This window comes from Pipistrellus hanaki (assembly GCF_964339955.1).
Source record: "Pipistrellus hanaki genome assembly, chromosome: 4".
Classification (NCBI taxonomy): Eukaryota; Metazoa; Chordata; class Mammalia; order Chiroptera; family Vespertilionidae; genus Pipistrellus; species Pipistrellus hanaki.
In genome coordinates, this window is record NC_140506.1 from 52,772,560 (window position 1) to 52,794,734 (window position 22,175).

General features: G+C 38.3%; 1 protein-coding gene across 1 annotated transcript in view; it reads right to left on the minus strand.

The window, feature by feature from the left end:
* Window positions 1-15,346: 15,346 nt before the first annotated feature.
* Window positions 15,347-22,175, minus strand: part of LOC311621098 (uncharacterized protein) — a gene marked incomplete at its 5' end in the record, with an annotated part of 112,364 nt that continues 105,535 nt past the window's right edge. The window contains 2 exons of the mRNA XM_084880850.1: window positions 15,347-15,767; window positions 17,695-17,830. Of these exons, the coding sequence (XP_084736976.1) occupies window positions 15,668-15,767; window positions 17,695-17,830 (236 nt within the window). The 3' untranslated portion in view covers window positions 15,347-15,667. The remainder of the gene's footprint in view (window positions 15,768-17,694; window positions 17,831-22,175) is intronic.

The following is a 22,175-nucleotide window of genomic DNA, read 5'->3' on the forward strand; positions in this document are numbered from 1 at the left end:
GATATATGATGTGGACAACTTTGGGAAGCATTATGCTGCCTATCACTGGTGAGAAACAGAGGTTTCAGGAGAAGGTCCTGAAAGGATACAAGTAGCATTTTAGGAAGATTTTTCAGCAATCAGGTAGAGAATGAATAAGTCTAGGGAGACAGTAAGAAAGGATGATGTTCTAATAGAACAAGAAACCATGAGGGCAATGACAGTAAGAATCAGAAAGATGTAGACTTCAATTAAGGTATTTAGGAATATCTGACCAGATTTTTTGACAGATGTATGGTGGGTTACATGAGATGCTGTGTTTGAAAGGTGGCGAGTTTGGTGTTGAACATTTGGACTCAGTATTCTCACCCTAGTGTGAAGCTGCATCAAAGATTTACCACAATTTCTCTGACACAGAGACAGGATTACATGGACTAGGACACCACAGACATATATTAGTTTTCATTTTTAATACTAAAAACAGTCATTCTAGAAGCTTGGAGGGGTGAACAATAAGGTACCAATTGCCTACTTATCAGATATATCTACTTATAAAATAATTATCTAACTATTAGAGAGTAGTATAAGTAATGAATATCCAAAATAAATCTCTAAATCCTAAATTATGTACCTTTGATTCAAGAATATAGTTTATAATTCTGTGCAATATAAACATCTCCCACAGTGGTTTTTACTGAGGTTGATATTAAAATAAGTTTGTATTCTCTCAGTATGAGTCAGTTGGTGACTGGGGAATTTCCTTTTGAAGTATGTTGAAGGGAAATCATCTTAAATACCAAAATTTCAGAAGAATAACATACATACAGGTAATTAAGAATTGCTATATTTTTTCTCTTAATGTTCAGATGGTAGAATCAAAGACAAGTCATTGAAGGCTTAAGATGAATCTGTCTAGGTATTACCTCAGTTTTCATTTGCTTTCACCAAAAATTCCTGGTAGACCTGGAAAAAAATACATAGAGCAAGTGATATCCCCAAACAGAAAAGTCATGTTTCTTTGCTTTCAGTACTGAATGCCCCAGAGTATCTGGAGTGAGCTGGTTCTTGGCAGCTTGTGTGATCAGCAATTCTTCTTTTAACACCTGTGGGCCTTAACCTTCAGGACACTTAAGTTCTTCTTGTAGAAGGGATAGAGAGAAGCACTATGACGTAGATAATGGATAGAAAAGGGGCAGGAAATATTTTGGAGGAAATGGATCAACCAGAGTGTCTAACTGTACAGATATGGTGTACCATTCAATATGCAGTGGTTTGGTTTTTGTTTTGTTTTTTAACATATATTTTATTGATTTTTCAGAGAGAGGGATAGAGAGTTAGAAACATCGATGAGAGAGAATCATTGATCAGCTGCCTCTTGCACACTCCCTACTGGGGATGTACCCGCAACCAAGGTACATGCCCTTGACCGGAATCGAACCTGGGACCTTTCAGTTCGCAGGCTGATGCTCTATCCACTGAGCCAAACCGGTTTCGGCTATGCAGTGATTTTGTTCTCTTTTCATTCACTGTGCTTCTTTTTTTCATCTGCAAACACCAGTTTTTATCCTACCAATAGCTGAAAGCAGCATTACTTTTCAGGAGAGTGTATGGGGTAGGTTTTATGGTTCCTGAAATGAGAACACCAAGCAACCTTGCCTGCATTTTTTGGCAGAAATAGTTTTTTTTGAGACTGAGACTGCAAGAGTTTAGGAAAGTGGGAGGAAAGAAAGCAGGGGCATAGCTGGTTCTGCCAGGTGAGAGGTTCCAGAAAGAGCATTGGGGGGCGGGGGGTTGTAGAGAGGGGATACATGGCTTGTTAAAGGCTGGGTGAATTCAGGGGCACCACCCTCCTGGTACATGTATGTATTGTACAAAGCCAGAGTCTCTGTGCAGATGTGTGCTTTCTTGGGAGCTTTTTTTTTTTTTTTTTTCCCCCCCCCCCCCAAAATTCTAAAGGTGAAGGAGCAGGGGAGTCCAGATGGAGAGCTTAAAAATGCAAAGTAAGTGGAAAGTTAGGTAGATCCTATCTGAAAACCATTCCTAAAACATCCACTAGTAGGACAGGGTCAGGGATGAAAGAGAATAACGTCTTAAAAACATTTTCCTTTTTTCCTCAGGGCATCAAAATAAAGAGATCGTGAGGCTTCAGGCAGTGGGGAGAAGGAATATTACATATTGAACATTAGGGGCTCGAAAGACTTTAGAAGAATATGAGCCGTATTTGCATATTTTCTGGAAATGTGTCAAGGAGGTTGAATGCATCGCTATATGCAAAACTTCAACCAAAATAGGTTACCGAGTGAAGGAAATATTAAGGGAGCAGGCCTGCCTGTTGGCGTTTATTTAACTCTTTTAGAAGAAAGCACACATTGGCAAGAGCTTTTGGGGAGGAAGTGGATCTGATTTCCAACCACAAGAAAAGGCAGCGGATTCAAGCCGAGGAGTATTCTTGGACTGAACTTTTGTAGTGCCTGGATTTAGCCAGCTGGAGAAATGCGTTTTTCAAGTGTAAAATTCTTTAAGCTTTCCAAAGAAAAGCTTTTCATTTTGGTTTTAAATCAGGACGTTACTGTAAAGTTGTCCTTCTATGAATTTGCCAAAGTAACTTCCTTTTTTGAGCACTTCATGGGGGTGGAAGGGGTGAGCTTGTCCCTGGTACTTAGCAAACGGTGCTGCTTTCTTAGCAAGTAGTAAGGGAACTTTTGACAAAGATGTGAATGACAGTGCCCTAGATCTAAATAAGTCATCAGGACTAGAGCTCGAAAACTTAATGCTGAGTAAAAAAGCAAGTGGCAGAAGGATATGTACAATATGTTATTTCTGGATACATATAGAAGTATGAAAATTTTGAAAAAGTTATGTATATTGTGCTACGGGTTGCCTGGTGTGGAGGAGTTTGCCTGTGGGGCAGAGAATAAAGAGGGAGATGAGAAATGAGGTTAGTGGTTGTCAAGGAGAACTTCATTCCTTCCCTTCCTCTCCCTTCCACCTCCCTTCTGTTCTTAAGATAATGCAAGATTAAGTTGCTTGTGTAGTTTTATTTAATATTATCCGTACAGAAAAAGGAATTAGAGCAATTAATTCAATATTAAAAGTTATTAATTCTGAGGATGGATTGTAGGAATATAGGTGATGTTTTTTTCTGTGTTTTAGGGGGAAAGATTATTTACTGAACATTAACATATATACATATATATTTATATATATATTTATATATATATATATATATATATATATGTGTATATCCCTGTTTGAGTATTTGTTTCACAAAGCAAGTCAATTATGTGAAAAGTCAATCAAGCCAGTTGGTTAATATTTTTAAAAAGAAAAAAAATGTGAAATCTGTGAATTTAAAACAAATTAATTTGTGACAAATTAATCTTATAAAAATACTTTGGGCCAAAGTGCGGAGACAACAAGTCTGTAACATTGGATCAACCCGAAGCATGTGCATCATAAACCCGATGAACACATTCCTCTGTGTGTCTGTTTTCTGTTAAATGAGGGGCTGGAGAAGAGCGTGTGGGAACGTGACCCACCCACTAAGGCTTTGATCTGTGAACATCAACGTCAGCATTACAGGAACAGATACTCCGTTCTGGTTAAAAGGCAGCTTTTGTCTGGAAAGTTTCCCTCTAGCAATATATAGACTAAAGCAAAACTAGTCATAGGACCGGGCCTAGAAACATGGTGTCGGTAGCTGGTGATTGGTCTAACTGTCCGAGGTCTTATAAATGTGGGGATATACGTGAAGCCACATCAGGGGAAAGGCAGGGTGGCAGGCAAGGTATGCACGTTGGGACACTTTCTTTTTTGGATTTGCATTTGTACGCTCTTCTCTCTGCCAGGACTGCTCCCATGGAATCTCAATGCTTCAAATGAAAATGGGCTCACGTTCGTACATTATCTTGGAGGCCTCTCCTAACCTATCGTCCTCTTCCCTTAACTGGCCAGTTACTTTCAGTAATTTACATTGGCTAGAGAAATGGGGAGTTAGGGATGAGAAAAGACACATTCCAAAGAAGGGGAGGAACGAACAGGTTCTGGTGAGAAAATTCTCTTCCCTGCTTCAGCGTTTGCTGCTGGCTACATCAGCCTCAAGTGGGTTTCGCACTGGTGACCTTGAGTCCCTCCTTTGCTGTAAAAGTCCGGCAGATGTTCTGCTGAACGGAGCAGAAATAGTGCTCCTCGGGGCAAGTAGTAACCACGCTGAATAAATCATACCTTCAGAGCCTGACCCGGTTTCTTTTCAGCAGAATTCTGTGATCCCCCACTGGAAAGTCCCCGAAGACAATTAGAGGCTCTGTGATGCAGGCACATCTTAGACTAAACATGACTTATTTGGCAAAAATACATATGAGCTTTTATTGATAAGCTGATGGTTGCACAGGAACACTAGACCGTATTGACTTTAATAAAACATTAAGTGGTTTAAGTAAATCATTAATTCCACCCTCAGTTCCATTTTTCAAAAGACAGTCAATGTAAAAATAAAATGGTTTCTTTTTTTAGCTGCTGCTTTTTCCTCTATAATTCATTAAGATGAGTCTATAGATTGACTTATTGCTGTTCTGCCATAAAGCACTTGCTGCCATTTCAAGAACATAGCACTTTAAGCAGAATACAAGGAGGTATCGATCTAATGGTGACATCTTCCTTCATTTTTCATAAAAGGGTTGTGTGTGTATTTTTTTAACAAAAATCTATAAAATGTGTATAAATGTACAGATTTCAGTCAACATTATTAGAATACTACTAAAATAATTGTTACTTTGATCCTCTGAATTATGGGGAAAACTTGTGAAAGTTATGTGAGCTATTTTAAATGCATACTATGATAGTCATCATATAATTTAAAATTATTTTTTTATTTTATGAAAGTAATATAGAGAGTTAATACCAAAGACTTGTAAAGGAAATTCATAATCTTCTGCCTCAACAGAGATGTCCCCCAAAATATATACTCACTTTAACAGCAGATAGCTCAACTTTGAAAATGAAATGAAATATATTTTAATACATTTTAAAAAACAGATTAACTCAGGGATTCCTGTTTTGACACCGCGGCTGGGCAGTATAAGCCCAGGTAGGTGACAGTAAAGGAAAAGGGAAGTGAGGCAAAGAAAGCTACGAAGCAATGCTGTGAAACGCATTGCATATGCACAGAAAGGCAGCTTGGTGTGGGGCATGGGAAGCTGGAACCTCCGTGGGGTGAGGAGAGCATCTGTACAGAGTGTGGCCTGGCATGAGGTCTCGGAATCTGAGCAGGAGGAGATGGCTATCCTCCGGGGGGTGTCACTACAGGATGCTGGATCCCGCAGGGTGCAGAGGTGTGACCTGAAACGGGGCATCAGCGTCTGAGCTGGGTAAGGAAGGCTTCTAGGTAGTGACAAATGTTGGATTCATTTCCTACGGCTGCTAACAAATGACCAAAAATTTGGTGGCTCACAACAGAAATGAATTTCCTCACGGTTTTGGATGCCAGAAGTCTAAAATCAGTTTCACCGGGCTGCCATCAAGATGTTGCAGGGCTATGGTCCTTCTGCAAGCCATAGAGGAGAATCTATTTTCTTGCTTTTTGCAGCTTCTAGAAGCTGCCAGCATTCCTTGGCATGTGGTCATGTGTCACCCTGGCTTATGCTTCCATTGTCATATCTCATGCTCTGATTCTGCCCTCCTGCCTTTCTCCCATAAGGACCTTCGGGATTACACTGACCCGCCTAGAGAATCCATGCTAACTCCTCCATTTCAAGATTGTTTAAACTTAATTATATCTACATGGCAATACTATTACCTTTAACCAAAAGGAATCCAAAGCTTCTTAGGAAAATGGTTGATTCCAGAATGGGGCAGGGAAAGTACAATATGAATGTGGAACATCTTGTTGCATCAGAAAGTTAAAAAGTGCCCAAAGGCTGAAACCAGTTTGGCTTAGTGGATAGAGCATCGGCCTGGGGACTGAAAGGTTCCAGGTTCAATTCCAGTCAAGGGCATGTACCTAGGTTGCGGGCATATCCCTAGTAGGGGGTGTGCAGGAGGCAGCTGATTGATGTTTCTCTCTCATCAATGTTTCTAACTCTCTATTCCTCTCTTTTCCTCTCTTTAAAAATCAATAAAATATATATATTTTTAAAAAGTGCCCAAAGAATGATCTGGGCAACATCAACTGGACACAGAGTCAGTTTGAAGGAACTTACACTGACCAGATCTGAGGCAATCTGAACATCAAGCTAAGTCATGAGAATATGGGATCAGAAGCCATGAAATATAGATAAATAAGTTAATAAATAAAAACCATGAGATATAAATAAATAAATAAGTGAATAAATAAAAATAATTGGTGAGGGATGGGTTATTCATGTAGTTTAAAAGTGTCTCTTCACAAACTACTTTTTAATTATTGGAGATAAAGAATAAGGTTGAAATGGAGAAACCTGGCAGATTACCACCTTGCTCAAAGTGATCAAAGTGATTGTTAGCCATAAAGGTGCAAACAGAGATTTTTTGCCACTTGAAAATCACGAGGAAATATCAGAGTAACCAAAATTGAGAATAATACTACAAAATAACTGTCCCAAAACCTTCAAAGTGCCCAGTTCACAAGTCAGGAACTGTGGCAGATGGAAGAAGACTAAAGAGATGTGGCAACTAAATGCACCCCAGGATTCTGAAGTGGATCCTATTAAAGGGCATTACTGGAACAACTGGTGCAACTCACATGGGGTCTGAGGATGAGCTGGTGGCAGTGTATCAGTGTATCACTGATTTCGATTGTTGTGTTGTGGCTGTGTAGCAAATGTCCTTGCTTGTAGGAAAATCACGTGAGTGTATTTGAGTGTGGTGACACATTATGGCAGCGACTTATTCTCAAGAGATTCAGGAATACATTTCTTTGTACAATACTTGTAAACTTTTTGTAAATTTTAGTTTGTGTTAAAAAGTTAACATTGCTCCCCTGACTTTTGCCGAGCGGCTCATAGCATTGCTTCTAGATGGGTTGTTAGTCCTCTGTGGGACAAGGGAATGCTGAAGAAGGCTGATTTAAAGTGTAAATAAAGGGATAAAAACTTTTGGGGAATATTATGCCGCTGAACCCTACTCATTGCAAGAACTGTCTCCAAGATTTATGATTTTTCAGGTCAAACTTCATTTCTCTCTCATTTCAGCTCCTATCTCCCCTCGCCATGGCAACTACAGGTCACTGATTTGCTTTCTGACTTTTTATCCCCAGTGCCTGGCACATGGAGGCTTAATAACCATTTAAAGAATTAATTAATGGTGCCCTCTGGAAACGAAGTCAGCAATGTAGTCTTGGAAAACAAATTAGTTCAACCTTCATTTACCATTCTCCGTTAGTATGGGAACTAAGCAGCAAAGAATTTTTGTTAATTTTGCTTTCCCTTTCCGTGTTGTTACTTTGAAATGGATATTTCTACGTATGGCCCCTCCAGCCACATATGTTTTCATGAACAGCCTTAGGTAATTAGCTTCCCGAAGCATTGCTATGTGGCAAGTCTCTTATGCTTACCTGCTTGAGAGAGTTATCATCTCTCAGGAATTTATGGAAGAAGATGCTTCTCCAACTTTTATTCAGTGTGTGACTAGATGAAGGGACTTTTCTCCTCAGTTCTCTGTGAGAAGAAAACGTAATCAGAATCTCACTTTGAATGAAAATTTTCTTCATGATAATATATTATATATATATATATATATATATATATATATATATATATATATATTTTTTTTTTTAAACAAACCAAACAGCAATGGAGACACGAGTCTCCTCTTCCAGGAAGTCTTGGCTGGAGATGAGCTCTGACACAGTATCACTAAGAAGATGAGATATGGAAGGCTCCTCTTTTCCAGCTGACTAAGAAACTAGGAAGTCTGTGATCCTACAAAAATTAAATGAGAGCTATAAAAGAAACTGTCCATGCTGGAATGAGTACAACTTTTAAAAGAACAAGATAAAAGGGGCTCAAAGAATCATAGGAATATACCTCATTCAGACAGATGCACTAAGATAATCAGTGTAACAATTGTGCAAATTCAGGGGTAGAAACTAAAGTGAGGCATACTCCAGGATGCATTTGTAATCTTTAAAAATATATATTTTATTGATTTTTTTTACAGAGAGGAAGGGAGAGGGATAGAGAGCTAGAAACATCGATGAGAGAGAAACATCGACCAGCTGCCTTCTGCACACCTCCTACTGGGGATGTGCCCGCAACCAAGGATGTGCCTGCAACATGCCCTTGACCGGAATCGAACCTGGGTCCTTTTTTTCTTTTAAGGAAGATGAAAACTTCCAAGGTAATGGTTAACTTGAGCCTTTGTCCTCTTGTTCTAACATACTCACCTGTAAATTTGCCAGACATTTCTTTCCGTGACATGTTAGTGGCAATGTGGTAGGGCTTATCTTTTGGATAGAATCTTCCTCTTTACTGTCAGGGCTGGGTATTCACTTCTCTCTCTTTTTTTATCATCGTTTTTCTTTGTGATCTCAGTAAGTCACGTTTTTTTATGTCTCTGCTTCAGTACAAAGAAAGTACTTTACGATATGACAAAAGAATATACTGAATGTCCTTTGCATGTGACACAATTGACCTATGATTTTAGAACTTGTGCTTGGAGTTATTTTTACAATGGCAGGGAACTTTTAAAAACAACAAACAACATGGTCTTTTGAGAAATTGTCCGTATTAAGAGTGCAACTTATGGCATTGGAAGAGAACAAAGCTAATTCAATCATGAAGGTACTTAACCTATTAAAACATCTATTCACCTTGCAAGTAACTATCTGAGCCAAGTGCTTTCAAGGTAAATAAAAAACGATTCAGACACAATACTTTGCTATTCTAACACTATGTTATGACAGTGTACTTACCAGTGGAAAAGTACAGGTGCGGTGGGGAATCAGAATCCATTAGCACCCAGTTCTGTCTATTCTCTTGAATGTTCAGCCTACCAAGAGGTATAGGGATTAGATAGTGCAAAGAAAATGTCATGCAAATTTATCACATTTCATTTTTAAACTATTATAATTAGTTGGAAATACTCATGAAAAGTTATGTCATCACAGATTTGAGCAGTGGTACTTTAATAATAGCTAGTCAGTTGGTGTACAGTAGGATGTCACCCCACCCAGCAAAATGTGTGAAGCTTCAATGCTAGAACAATGCTTACTTTTTTAACTAAGAATATATTATAATTAATTTAATCATACCTCCCTTTTTAGTTTACCTCAGCAGTGGTATGAAACTCAAGTGCCCAGGTATCTATAGTAATAGCCTTATCTCTGAAAGAGGCTCAGTGGTATTTTGTGGAAGAGCCACTCTCAAGGGGCCAAAGAGTCGCATGTGGCTCATAAGTCGCGGTTTGCTGACCACGGCTCCAGAGGAAAGTGAGAGAAGCTAGACAGGTCCATATGAAAATAGAAGCAAATGACTGGATCATGTTACCTTATGTTGGCATAAGAAATAGAGTAAAATTCCCCAAAACAAAATTTTAATTTATCTTACAGCATAGAAAAATACAGCATGATCATTAAAAAAGAAAGTCATAATTACAGTGACTACAATTGAACAGATTCCATGGAAAGTTGTCTGAGAGGGGGATTTTAGTAAAATAAAGGATTTGGTGTGGTTCAATGGCATTCACCCAAGAGAGTTCCTGTTTGAAACTCACACTGACAATATAACACTTCATTGCTGTGCTGCTAACTCAACACAGTAGTGAAGCTCTGTGAAAAGGTCACATTTGATTCCAGTGTTATTTGAACAATGTCTGCCCAAAGGGGGTCTCTTGTTTCATATTTGTAATTTTAATTACAGATTACTATACCTTCCTCATAATCTCAAACTACATTCTAATTTATTGTATAATTTAGAAACTTCTTTAAAGTGTGGGGTAACTAATTCCACTATACCACCATATTTCTCAAGAACTGTTGCTTAAAGAAATTAGTTTTGAAATCTATTTTGGGGCTGGGTCTGCATAGCACAAAAATAAAGGTGATGAGAGTATATAATCTGAAAAGCCAAATGACTTTTTTTGAAGGCGATGCAGCTAGTTAGTGACAGAGCTGAAACCAGTGTCATGGCTTATAGCAACAACAGTGCTTTGGTTGTGCGTAAGAAAAGTCTTGTCTTAGACACAAGAATTCCATGTTTTCTGCAAGTATGCATGGAATTGTGGCAGGCTAATTCATTAAGTTGTATTGCCATTTGATGGACATTCTTTGGCTTCTACGTCTTTTTTCACACCATTAAACTTATTTAAGTAGAATAAATCCAACCCTTGGCCTCCCAGAGACTTCATTTTCCTGGAAATCCAGCTCTCCCCCACTCCGCTCTACTCCAAACAAACATAGCATTAAGGCTACCCAGCTTCCAGAATCTATTTCTTTATATTGTACTCCCACCTTATTGGTCATGAGTAATTGTTCTCTTTCAATTTGTTGGAATTGGTATTGAAAGGGAGAAATCATTTTCTCACAGGGAACTGGACCTGAGAACATACATACTTGAAGCTGTCAGCTAAAATCACGTTCCGCCCCTGTGGGTGATGAAGCAGAGAACACCAGTTTGTCCTGTATCCATAAGATGGCATATATTTCACTTTTCTGACATACTGCCTGCTTATATCTGTTGTATCAGTATAATTATTAAAAGTGTCTTTTCTCACCCTAGTAGGTGGGTTGGGTTCAGTGGATAGAGCATTGGCCCAAGGACTAAAGGGTCTCAGGTTTGATTCCAGTCAAGAGCACATATCTTAGTTGCAGGCTCAATCCCCGGTTCCAGTTGGGGTCATGCAGGAGGCAACCAATAGATGTATCTCTCTCACATCGATGTTTCTCTCTCTCTCTCCCTCCCTCCCAATCTCTCTAAAAATCAGTGGAAAAATATTATCAGGTGAGGATTAATAAAACATTAAAAAAAATAGTGTCTTTTCTCAAAATACCTTGATTTGGAAGCTAAATCATGTGGCTATCTTTTTTTTTTCTTTCAAAAATTAGTTTCTTTTAAAAATATATATATATTATTGATTTTTTACAGAGAGAAAGGAAGAGAGATAGAGAGCTAGAAACGTCGTTGAGAGAGAAATATCGACCAGCTGCCTCCTGCATACCCCCTACCGGGGATGTGCCCGCAACCAATGTACATGCCCTTGACCGGAATTGAACCTGGGACCCTTCAGTCCACAGACCGACACTCTACTGCTGAGCCAAACCGGTTTCGGCTCATGTGGCTATCTTAATCACTCAAGACACTTTGATGGCAAGTGATAGAAGCTCAACTTGAATACCAGCTGCCTAGTTCTCTGAGTACCATCATCCAAGGTACGGCAGCTCTCAGGCTTTTGGAGAGTGGAGGGATGGCATTTTCCTCCGTGAGGGAGTAAGTGCCTTTGCCCTAGGGAGGCTCCTATATCTTTTCGTTGGAAAAGGGAAAGCTCCTTCCTTTGTTGAGTTTGGTTCTCCCTTAAGTGTTGCTGGATAGGCTCTTGCTGTTGCTGGTGAGATGCCGACTCTAACATGTTGACTCGATATGACTCTACAAACCCTTCCTCTGGTCATAGACTTCATGAATATGCAGGTTAGGCAATCTTTATGGGTGATGCTGATAAGAGGCTATGACTGTCGCTGGGGTTTTGACTTCCAATCCATGCATTCATTCTCTATATCAAACAAGCGTGCAGAAAGAAGAATGAAATAAATGGACAGCTAGCAGCAGAGCAGAGAGAGAAGACACCTTGGGTTTCTTATTCTCTAACCCCTATTGAGGCTGCTTCTGAGGTGCATTCTTGCCTTTAGGTTCCATAATGTGTCACTATTTCTTAATAATTATAATACCTTTATGCTTAACTTATCTCTAAAACCTTTCTGTATTTTACAGTCCTTATATTCCTAACACAAAATTAGTATATTTAGTTTTCATTTGTGATTAAGTAAATACCTGAAATTCATTTATTTATGCTTTTACCATATGAGTAGCAGATGCTCAATGTAGGATAGTTACTGTGTTAGCTTCAGGGAAAATGGTAAGACAGCCATATTCCTACCCTCATGAAATCATCAAACCAGCAAGTACAGGCATAAGATTCTTCCTAGGCTGCTTCAAAAAATGACCACATAATCTACCAGTATATTCAGAACCTTGTTTATGCATCCTGGTATTTATAGCCTATGAAGAGTCACTGCCATGAACATTCTTTGCTTAAGAATGGTTTCATTCTAATAAGGCAGATTTGAAAAAAAATATGAAGGTCTATTTTTTAACCAAATAATGCATTTATAAATATTATACATATAAAGTAAGATATAATTGTAAAAAAGAGTGGTTACTTTTTTAAAAGTATGCTTTATCATTTCATAAGCTTTTATATCCTGCTATGAGCATGCCTTAGAGATGAGCTTTACATGGTTGTTGGGTGGACTAGAATGGAAAAGACGATTCTTCTATGTTAGCCAAACCTCAATAGGGAAAACATTTAGTCTCATTTTGAGGGTGGGGGAAATTGTTCCTGGAAGAAGCTTTAGAGGTGATTTGAAGGCAAAGGATCACTGATATCATTTTCTCAGGTTGAGTGGGTGAGGCAAATAAGGAAATAGACTGATTGCTTCCAGTGTTCCTTTTCTATGGGAACACATTATTGTGTCTTTGATGTTTATTAGTTTATCATCACTAACTGTAATTCCTAAGTACAGAACAGTCCACGGGTTTTCCTCATTGTGTGCACATTAAGACTGTACATGAGGCAGAACAAGAACTGGAGTTACACCAGCACTAACTTAGGCCCTGCGGGACCTCCTGAGGACAATGGGGGCTTAGTTTAGGGCTTCTAGGAATGCTGATGGAAACTCTTCCAAGTGTATCAAGGAGTAGGGCTAGCAGAGTTTTGACAACTGTCAGCCAGTCTTTGGGGTTCTAAATAGGCAACACTATGCTGCTTATGACTCAGAAAGCCTGAAACTATAGTTGGCCTTCTCCTAAGGCCACTTAAGACAACGCTCCTCCCTGATGGGATGCTCCATCCTCCACTCTGCAGGTAGTGAGGTGAAGGAGGCAAGTTGCCTTCCTTCTGAATCTGTCCATAGGGATGGGAGGTCTGTATAGAACCAGCTCACAGTCCTTGCTAATGAGATCCAGAGTTCCCTGGGGCTGCTCACTGTTCCAGTGCTTTTCATGCACCAGTCATTTAATTCTCATAAACACGTGACAGATGCTATAATCATATCCCCTTGTAGATGAGGAAACTAAAGCTGGGAGAGTTAAAGTAACTTGCCCAAGGTGATGGACAGAAGTGATAAAGCTAGAATTTGAGCTCGGGCCCCCGGGCTGCGGAGTGCATGCTTTGAACAATTCCTTCTCCCTCTCCTTAAATGGCGGGCTGGGTGGCAGCCTGCAGTTGGCCCACAATAGGTGTCCAATGAAAATTTATTGACTCCATGACTATGGGCTCATAGAGAGCGCTTCTTGATTTGCCTGGAGGTGGGATAACACTAAAATGTGCAGTCAGAGAGTGTGTATGTGGAAAGGCTGGCCCTGCACCTTCTCCCTCCATGTTTGGTCTATTGGAGAAGGAAGCCTATGGATCCAGGGAAATGTTCTTAATCTTAAAACTAGTGAGTTCTTTCTGGGTCACATATCCCTTCCAAATCATATAAAAGCTTAGAACCCTCTCTACATAAAAATACACACACACACAAACACCCCCCCCCCCCCCCCCACACACACACACACACACACACTTGTTTTTTTCTTGTTGTTTTTTTTGGGCATGATGTCCTGGATTGTTTAGATGTCTATAACCTTCTAGGATACTAACAACAGAAGTTTTGGGGCTATGATTTGGAACTTCTAATGTTCATACCCTTCACTTGCAAGCAAGTTATAGCAGTGCTTGTTTCATTCAGGTAATATTGTATTCACACCTTCCTGAGGGACTTGCTCTTGTTTTTCTCCGTGGGGGAAGCTCCGTGACAGTGTTGCCCTTGGCCGTGGGCACTCGCTGGCTGTGCAGCTTCTGCATTCCATGGCGGGGCTCCAGACCGCAGGGCACCCTGCTGGGAGCGGATGTGTGAGCTCCAGGTTTCTGACATGAGCATTACTGATGACGCCCCTGCTGAAAGACCTCATTATTATCGTGGTCAATGCCGGCAGGACAAAGGGGCCATTCTCAGAACAGAGGGCTATCTGTTATTGTGAATTGGATATTTTTAATTATGGTATTAAATTGGCCAGAGGATTACAGTGCTGTTTTGGGCATGAGTTCATGTGGGCCGCCTCTCTTAATATGGCAACTAAGTAGCGTATGCTTACTCACCAGCCTCCTTTATCTGAGTTGCTGGGAAAGGCAGTTGCCAAAGGGAGCCATCTATTTGAAGAGTTCACAGTTTTGGGAAGAGGGGCGCGCAGTAGAGGTGAAGAGTATAGGAAAAATGACTCAAATTTTGATATATGAAGTCTTCCATGAGACTGCGGAAATATAAACTTGCTGGAATTGATGTGTGTCAGTTCTCAGCCAAAAACTAGAAGTCTTTGATAACTTAGGGGAGAGGGTGGTTGGGTTGTTCTGTGAAAATACACCACATTCTTGAGCACAGTGAAGAGCAGTAGGATGAATGGAAGCAGCAGTGGATGGAGAGATGAAGACGGGATTCACTTTTAGTTCTGCCAGTAACAACCAATGTGATCTTCAACAGACTACTACCTCCCTGAGCCTCAGCCATGAAGAAAAGAGGTTGCATTGTAAGGCCCACATGAATTCTGAAATATTATGATTTTATGAAAAGACAAGATTTCTTCTTTTCAGTTTTGAGTTGCTGCAGGGCACTTGAATCTAGTAGTTGAACTCCTTGGAATCTGTTTCGTGTTCCCTTAGTGCAGGCATAGGACTTCCAAATGCATCCTGACATCTCGGATACACTTAAGGACTGTTCCCTTGAGAAATTAACCCAATGATTAGAATTCACTTTTTAATTTCTCTGAATTTCACTTTCAGTATCAAGAGCAAGACATTTTTAATTATTTTGTGTTTGCCCCCGACAGTATGATAAATATCCAGGTAATAATAAGACCTATGCCTTTGCATTTTTCTCCCCTAAATTTAGTCTAATTCTTTCCTTGTTTAATTTTTATAACAATAATATTACTTTTTTTTTCATGTGGGAAGTCCTAGGAGTCACTTGAGTCAGTTGATTATAAGAGGACCTTGTTTAGCTGAATTATTTATTCATAATTTAAGTCACTTCATTTCCATGATTTTAATTTTCCCAAATATCAGCTTCCCACATCATGGCCTGTAGGCATTCTAAGAAGCCTACAGCTAAAGCACATTTAGAAAAGAATAAAAAAGAGAAAATAAATAAATCAACTTTATTGTATTTATGTTTTCAAAAGACAGGAAGGTGATAGGGCATGATATATTTTGATGCTAATATGTACAGCCTTAGGGGGAAAACATGAGGGGGGGATTAATGATGTTGACATAAGTTGGATTATTTGAATGTCACATCAATTTTGATACTTCAGTTAAAAAACAAAACTATAATCTTATCACAGAGTTTTACTATATTGGAGAAACATTCATTTGAAAAGCTATATAATGAGAAATGTTTTTGTTTATCCCCACAACTAGCTGGTGATGATTTTGTGGATATTTTCTCTTAAAATTAGGCTTCTTTTTACATTCTGGTCTCCTCTAGAGGTCGATTGATGAAGTCTTGAATAGCCTGATGCAAAGGAAGCCATTTCTTGATAGACATTTTCAGAGCTGTAATCCAGCTGCAGAAATAACAGTGCATGACAAGTTATTAAGAAATCATCCCACTCTAAGAAGGTGAAATGTTACAAAATCATTTCATTTATTTTTTAATTGTTTCTTTTGGTTGTTTAGTTTAAGATCAATAAAGTGAACAATGCTTCTTAGGTTTTGGATTGAACAAAAATGTAAAACACCACATGAGAAATATGCAATTGTAGTTCTGAAATAAAACTATGTTCATATAAATAATAGAATCAAAAGAGAATATAATATTTGTAAATAGTGAATAATGAAACTATAGGACCTTAAAAAATATTTCTGTTTCTATTTAAAAATAAAGTATAATTGCCCAAACATATAGCAATCAAATATTTAGTTAGGTTAAATAATTCTGTGTTAAATTTTGGAAACCATCGCAGTTAACTTTCTTTTCTTCTCCCCCCCACCCCCCCCCCCCCCAATCCCTTCCTTTCATTTTCTTGGATGATTTTTTTCAAAAGTGCATATATAACATTTATTCTAAGGGTGGTTAATAGGTATTATTTAAAAAATGGTTTGGGTCAGATAAGCTTGGGTAATGGGAGCTATGGAGCATTAACCAGGATTCTTATTATCAGGGCAAGGTATCTTAATAAGTTAGTGTGCTTTGTGATTATCTAAGAGGATAATATTTTATATAATTTCTTACACTTATTTTTTGTGTAAGAAAAATAAGTGTAAGAAATGATATAAAATGAACCACTTTGTGAAACTCTTGCTTTTATGCTTTGAAATATTTCTGTAATGATTACATATTGTTTCCTTTTGATAATATCCACTGATAGATTTGGTGGTGAGATCCAACTATTCAACCTCCTCTCAGAGAAGCCAGTCCATTGTATTGAATAGAAGTTAACTCTGTCTCCTGAATATGCCAACTGGAGCTTCACCTTCAAGGGAAACATAGTCATTTGCCAACCAAATTGTCTAGTACCATCCCAAGAAAGAAAAGCTTGGATAATATCTATCAATTCTATATTTATTTTCCTCTCACTCTAGGAATGAATGAAACAGACAAGATTTACATATGGGGGAAGGTGTAGGGAGATCCTTTTTCCCTTCCTCAAATAGTCACTTGCTGGTGATCCTGAAATTCTACTTTCAGAGTTTTATTCCTTTGAATTAAAACAGTGTATCTAGTTCTTGCAAATGTCTCTGGAAATTTTTATTACATCATCTGTTTTAATAAATTACTGTGAATTTTTTTTTTATTAGATACTTGTTATTAGTTTTAGTTAAGAGAAAGTGTTCATATGAGGTGAGGAATGATCACCAAGTGGTAGGAGGGCACGGCTCTGTTGGAGATTGGAGTTAGGACAGGGAGACTTGAGAGATGCAGGAGGACGCTCTTAGACACCAGAGCACACTTCCTTTGCTTCCTGATCTTGTCTTTGTTAAATTTAGCACTTTTTCTTCTCCAGAATCATTATGAATCAAGTGCCCATTTGTACATACCAAGTTGTATAATGAACATATTGAATTAGATGGATAAGTCTCATGTTATTCAATGGCTTATGACAAAACAAAAAAAAAAATGATCAAATTCAGATGGTCATATCAATAAGAGTTATGTGATAGGAGGTGAAATAGCAAATCTGAATTAGTAAATTACAACCTCACAAATTATGGTATTATTTTTTTTTTTTTTTATGTTGAAGCCTGAGTAAGTCACTTCCTTGGGAAAAATTGTGAACTTCCTTTTTTATTTGAAAATAATACTTTGAGAAGAGTCACATGCATTGAAAGAAAAAGAATCCTGGGTAACAGTAATTATGGAGGGATTATGCAAAGAAAGGGAGTGATTTGATTGAAGATAAGAGTTGAAGTTGGAAAATAAGAATAAGGGTTTGTTATGAAGGCTCTCGCCAGGACTAATAAAGAAGAAGAAATGTGCAGATCTTGACTTACCGTTGGTTTTCTGTTTTATTTTCTGCACAGAAATAGAAAGTCTTGAATTCTTCAGATGGAGGTGTGAGTTCAATTATTGATTGCTTGAAGCTAAGGGTCTGCTCATTGACCCTATATCCTTGCAGATATAGGCCACCTATAGAAAGTGAAAGAAAAGAAAAAGCAAGTGAGGAGAATAGAGAAAGAGTTAAAATAGAGAAAATGAGACTGAAAAGATATCAAGAAAAAAACTTGCCTCTGAAGTAAACTGTATTCCAGCTGTTCTTTTTTAGTCTTGCCATTAATGATTAATGGCAAGATTGGTAATAAAGTTTGGATTTTCTGGCTTTCATTTTTGCAATCTTCTTACTGTTTGTTTGGTACTGAGCTTTGATTTACTATGGGCCTACTAAGCTAGTTTCTTTACCTGGCGAACACATTTTGAGATAAATTTTTAGGTATCAAACAATTATACCTGTAATACCACATTAGAGGAAAATTTAATGATACTGGTTGGGCAGAACTATTTAGGCATCTTTCTTTAAAAAATATTTTTTTATTGCTTTCAGACAGAAAGATCAATGATGAGAGAGAATCATTGCCTGGCTGCCTTCTGCATGCCCCCATACTGAGGATCCAGCCTACAGTCTTGAACCATGACTTCCTGGTTCATATGTCAATGCTCAACCCCTGAGTCATGCCACCCAGGAAAGGCATTCTTTCTGAAGAATAATGTAGACCGCCAGCAGTTTTTATAACCAACACAGATTCTTACCTTCTTTGTGCATATTTAATGCAAAGCACATTTAAAATATGAACCCACAGGGTGAAGTGAGGGAGCCAACTTGAATTAAAATGAGAGTAAATGACTAGTTTTAGAAGATAATTTCCTCCCCATGGTCCGATGAATCTATGTTAGTGGTTACAGATTGCTTGGCATGGAATTCCTTCCCATTATTTGGGGGTTAGGGAGAGGATATCAATGTAGAAGGTGCTGAAAAGTCAAATGCTTGAGTGTTGTTTTTTATTTTTATGGTGTCTTGATGCTTTGAGGTAACCTGCATCTCATGCGGAGACTTTGGGCAGCATCATTAGCAATGATGATGAGATATTTAAACCTCTCTCTTGCTCTTGCGAACTCTTTTTTTTTTATTAAATGTATTTTATTGATTTTGTACAGAGAGGAAGGGAGAAGGATAGAGAGCTAGAAATATTGATGAGAGAGAAACATCGATCAGCTGCCTCCTACACACCCCCCACTGGGGATGTGCCTGCAACCAAGGTACAAGCCGCAGGCCGATGCTCTATCCACTGAGCCAAACCGGTTTCGGCACTCTTGCTAACTCTTGTTCTCATGTCCCACCTCCCCCTACGAGTCACTTTAGTGCACTATTCTGACAAAAATATGACTTGGATTTTTGCTACTCTAACACAGTAACTACTTCATGTCCATGCATTTGTAAGGGACTGTCAGAGAAAATCTGGTCCCTTTGAATGTGGGTGACTTTTGATTTCCTTTTGGTACCAATGTGCACTGTTAGGAAGTAATATATTTTCTTTTATAAACTGAATGAGTGGCTTTTAGACTTTAAAAATTAAAGGAAAACTTTTATAAACCGAATGAGTGGCTTTTAGACTTTAAAAATTAAAGGAAAACTTGTTTATTTTATAAGGGGATTTAGATATAATAGTAAATTTTAAAAAAATTTTCATTTAAAAAAGTCAATTTTAGAACTACTAGGAAAACATTTATTTTAGAAATGGTTGGATTTTTTTTTTATTATTATTATGTAGACCCAGTATAATGGTTTTTACTAAAATCAGAGAGTGACCTCTTTCTTTGCATTATATGTGTCAACTTTAATTTACACATCATAAAATTCACCCATTTTTAGAGTATAATCAATGATTTTCAGTGTATTAATGGAGTTGTATAACCATGATCATAATCTAACTAGAGGCCCATTGCACGAAGATGTGTGCAATAGGTCTTCCTTCACCTGACCGCCAACATCGGTTTTCCTCTGGAACCCGGGACCCAGGCCTTTGCTCTGGCCACTGCCTTCCACCTTCACTCTGGCTGGAGTATTCACAGGCTTTGTGACTCCAGCCAGAGTCTTCACTTTGCTCCAGTAGCTCTCTCCACCCCCCACCCTCTCCCTCATAGCAGGTGTCCTGCCCTGCCCAGCCACTCCATGGAGTGGCTGGGGGTGGGACTGCTACCATATTTGTCTTGCTAATTTACATATTCCCTCCTGATTGCCTGGTGCGCATCGTGTGGAGGCACGACTAATTTACATATTTCTCTTTTATTCGTGTAGATTTTATAACATTTTCATCCCCTCAAAAAGAAGCTTTATCTCTCTCTCTCTCTCTAAAAGGAGCTTCATACCCATTTGTAGTCATGCCTCATCTGCTGCCCAAACCTAACCCTAAGCAATCTAAACCTATTTTCTGTCTCTATAGATTTACTTTTCCTGGAACACTTAGTATGACTGGAATTATACAATATGTGGTCTTTTGCGATTGGCTTCTTTCATTTAGCATGATGTTTTTAGGATTTATCCATGTTATATTATGTATCAGTACTTCATTTCTTTTTATTGTATGGATATATCACATTTTATTTATTGATTTATTCACTAGTTGATGGATAATTGGATTTTTTTCAAATTTTTTTATGAATGATATTATGAATATTCATGTACATATTTTGCATAGATATGTGTTTTGGAGGTATATGCTAGAAGTGGAATAAGCAATGTGGTAGATGTTTCAGGACTTTAGGTTACCTAAAGACAATTCAGAGGGTAATTTTGCTGTTTTAATTTTCTGCTCTAAACTATAGCACACAGCATTTATATCTTGCTACACTGGTTTCTGACATCTTCCTGCTTATGAGATTTCCTTTCATAATCTATCTGAGCAGATAAGAATATCCTCCTCTATCCCTACTCTTTCTTAGAATGGAGAGAAGATACTGTCCAAATGTGTCTGCTACAAACAGGAAGGTTATCTGACCCTTTTCTAACTAGTTATAGTGTAGAAATGATTGGCAGTGAAGACATCCAATTATAACCCAATTACCTTTTTTGAGGTGACCTCATTGGGCTAGTCTTTATCTGTTTCTGGGTAACAGCAATAAATAGCAAGCTGGCATAATTTTGGACAGAGATTTCTCACAAAAACTATGCAAGCATTACATGTTCCATTTGCTCACAGACCTAGATGTGACTTATTCAGGAAGCGTAGTTAAAAGTCACAACTTGTTACTTCCAGCTTTGGCTGGAGAGAGATAAAAGGGGGGGAAAAAATCAAGTATATGGTGAATGAAAAAAGACTTCAGGCCTGTAAAAAGGCACTTGACTAAAGGGCTTCTAGAATCCTCACAAAATACCTCTTTAGTATTAACAGGCACAGCCAAGCCAGTAATCCATATTGTGAAAGTACCAGCACTTTCCTTGACAGTAAGGGTGGACTTCAGGGAACTGTCTGCGGCTATTTCTAACTCCCACAACACACATTAGAGGCATATTTATCTAGCTGAAAGTAAAATGTGGGATTCACATCTGATGTGGTTTTTACAGGAAATCAGGGCTGTGTGGCTTCTCATATCTTGCTCTTTCTCCTCATTTCACTGTTATTTCTTCTTGTCTTCCCTTTCTTGTCCTCAGTATTGTCTTAGCATCTCAGATGACTGTTACAAGAAATAAGTCATGCTTGAAATATTACAGAAACTTTCAGAAGTGATAAATAGCAGATGTTCATAAAGTACATCAATCAATGGAATACAGTGAATTAAAAAATAAAATAAATAAAAATGAAACAGTAAAGCAACAAGAATGCTATAGCCCATGGGCCATGTCTCTTTGAAGTGGTGACCACAGAAATCAACTAATATGATCAAGATATTATAAAGATAACAGAAAGGAAAGAGCCCTTCTAAGGACTCTACGATTCTGAACAGAAAACTGACTGAATAAGCATATATTCAGAGACAGTATTTTTGTATTTTCCCAACTATTTTGCCTGTGAGAGAAACAGATCTCTACATGTTTTTGTACATTTAGGACAAAATTTTAGGAAATGTTGTGGTATATCATGATATTTTCTATTCAATTCAATTCAAATTCTATTCTATCAATATTTTTAAATACTGCTCCCAACCTACTACATTGATTGCATGACTCAGTAATGGGGTCAAAACCTGCAACTTGGTATAAATGATAATCGGTTTTGACCTTCACAGGGCTGGAGAACAAGGAACCAGACTAGGTTGGGATGTGCCAGAGCCAAGCAGAGCTTGGACAATACAAGAAAGGAGGAATTTTTAGATTCGACCAGCACCAAGGCCACTCACTTGGCATCACTGGGAAAAACTGAAAATGAGTATAGGACTCTGTATAATCTTTATGAATATAATGATTCACATTCTATGCATGTAACACAATTAAGTTAAATGGCGTATTTGAGTGCCTGTAATGTTTATGACACATCATGGG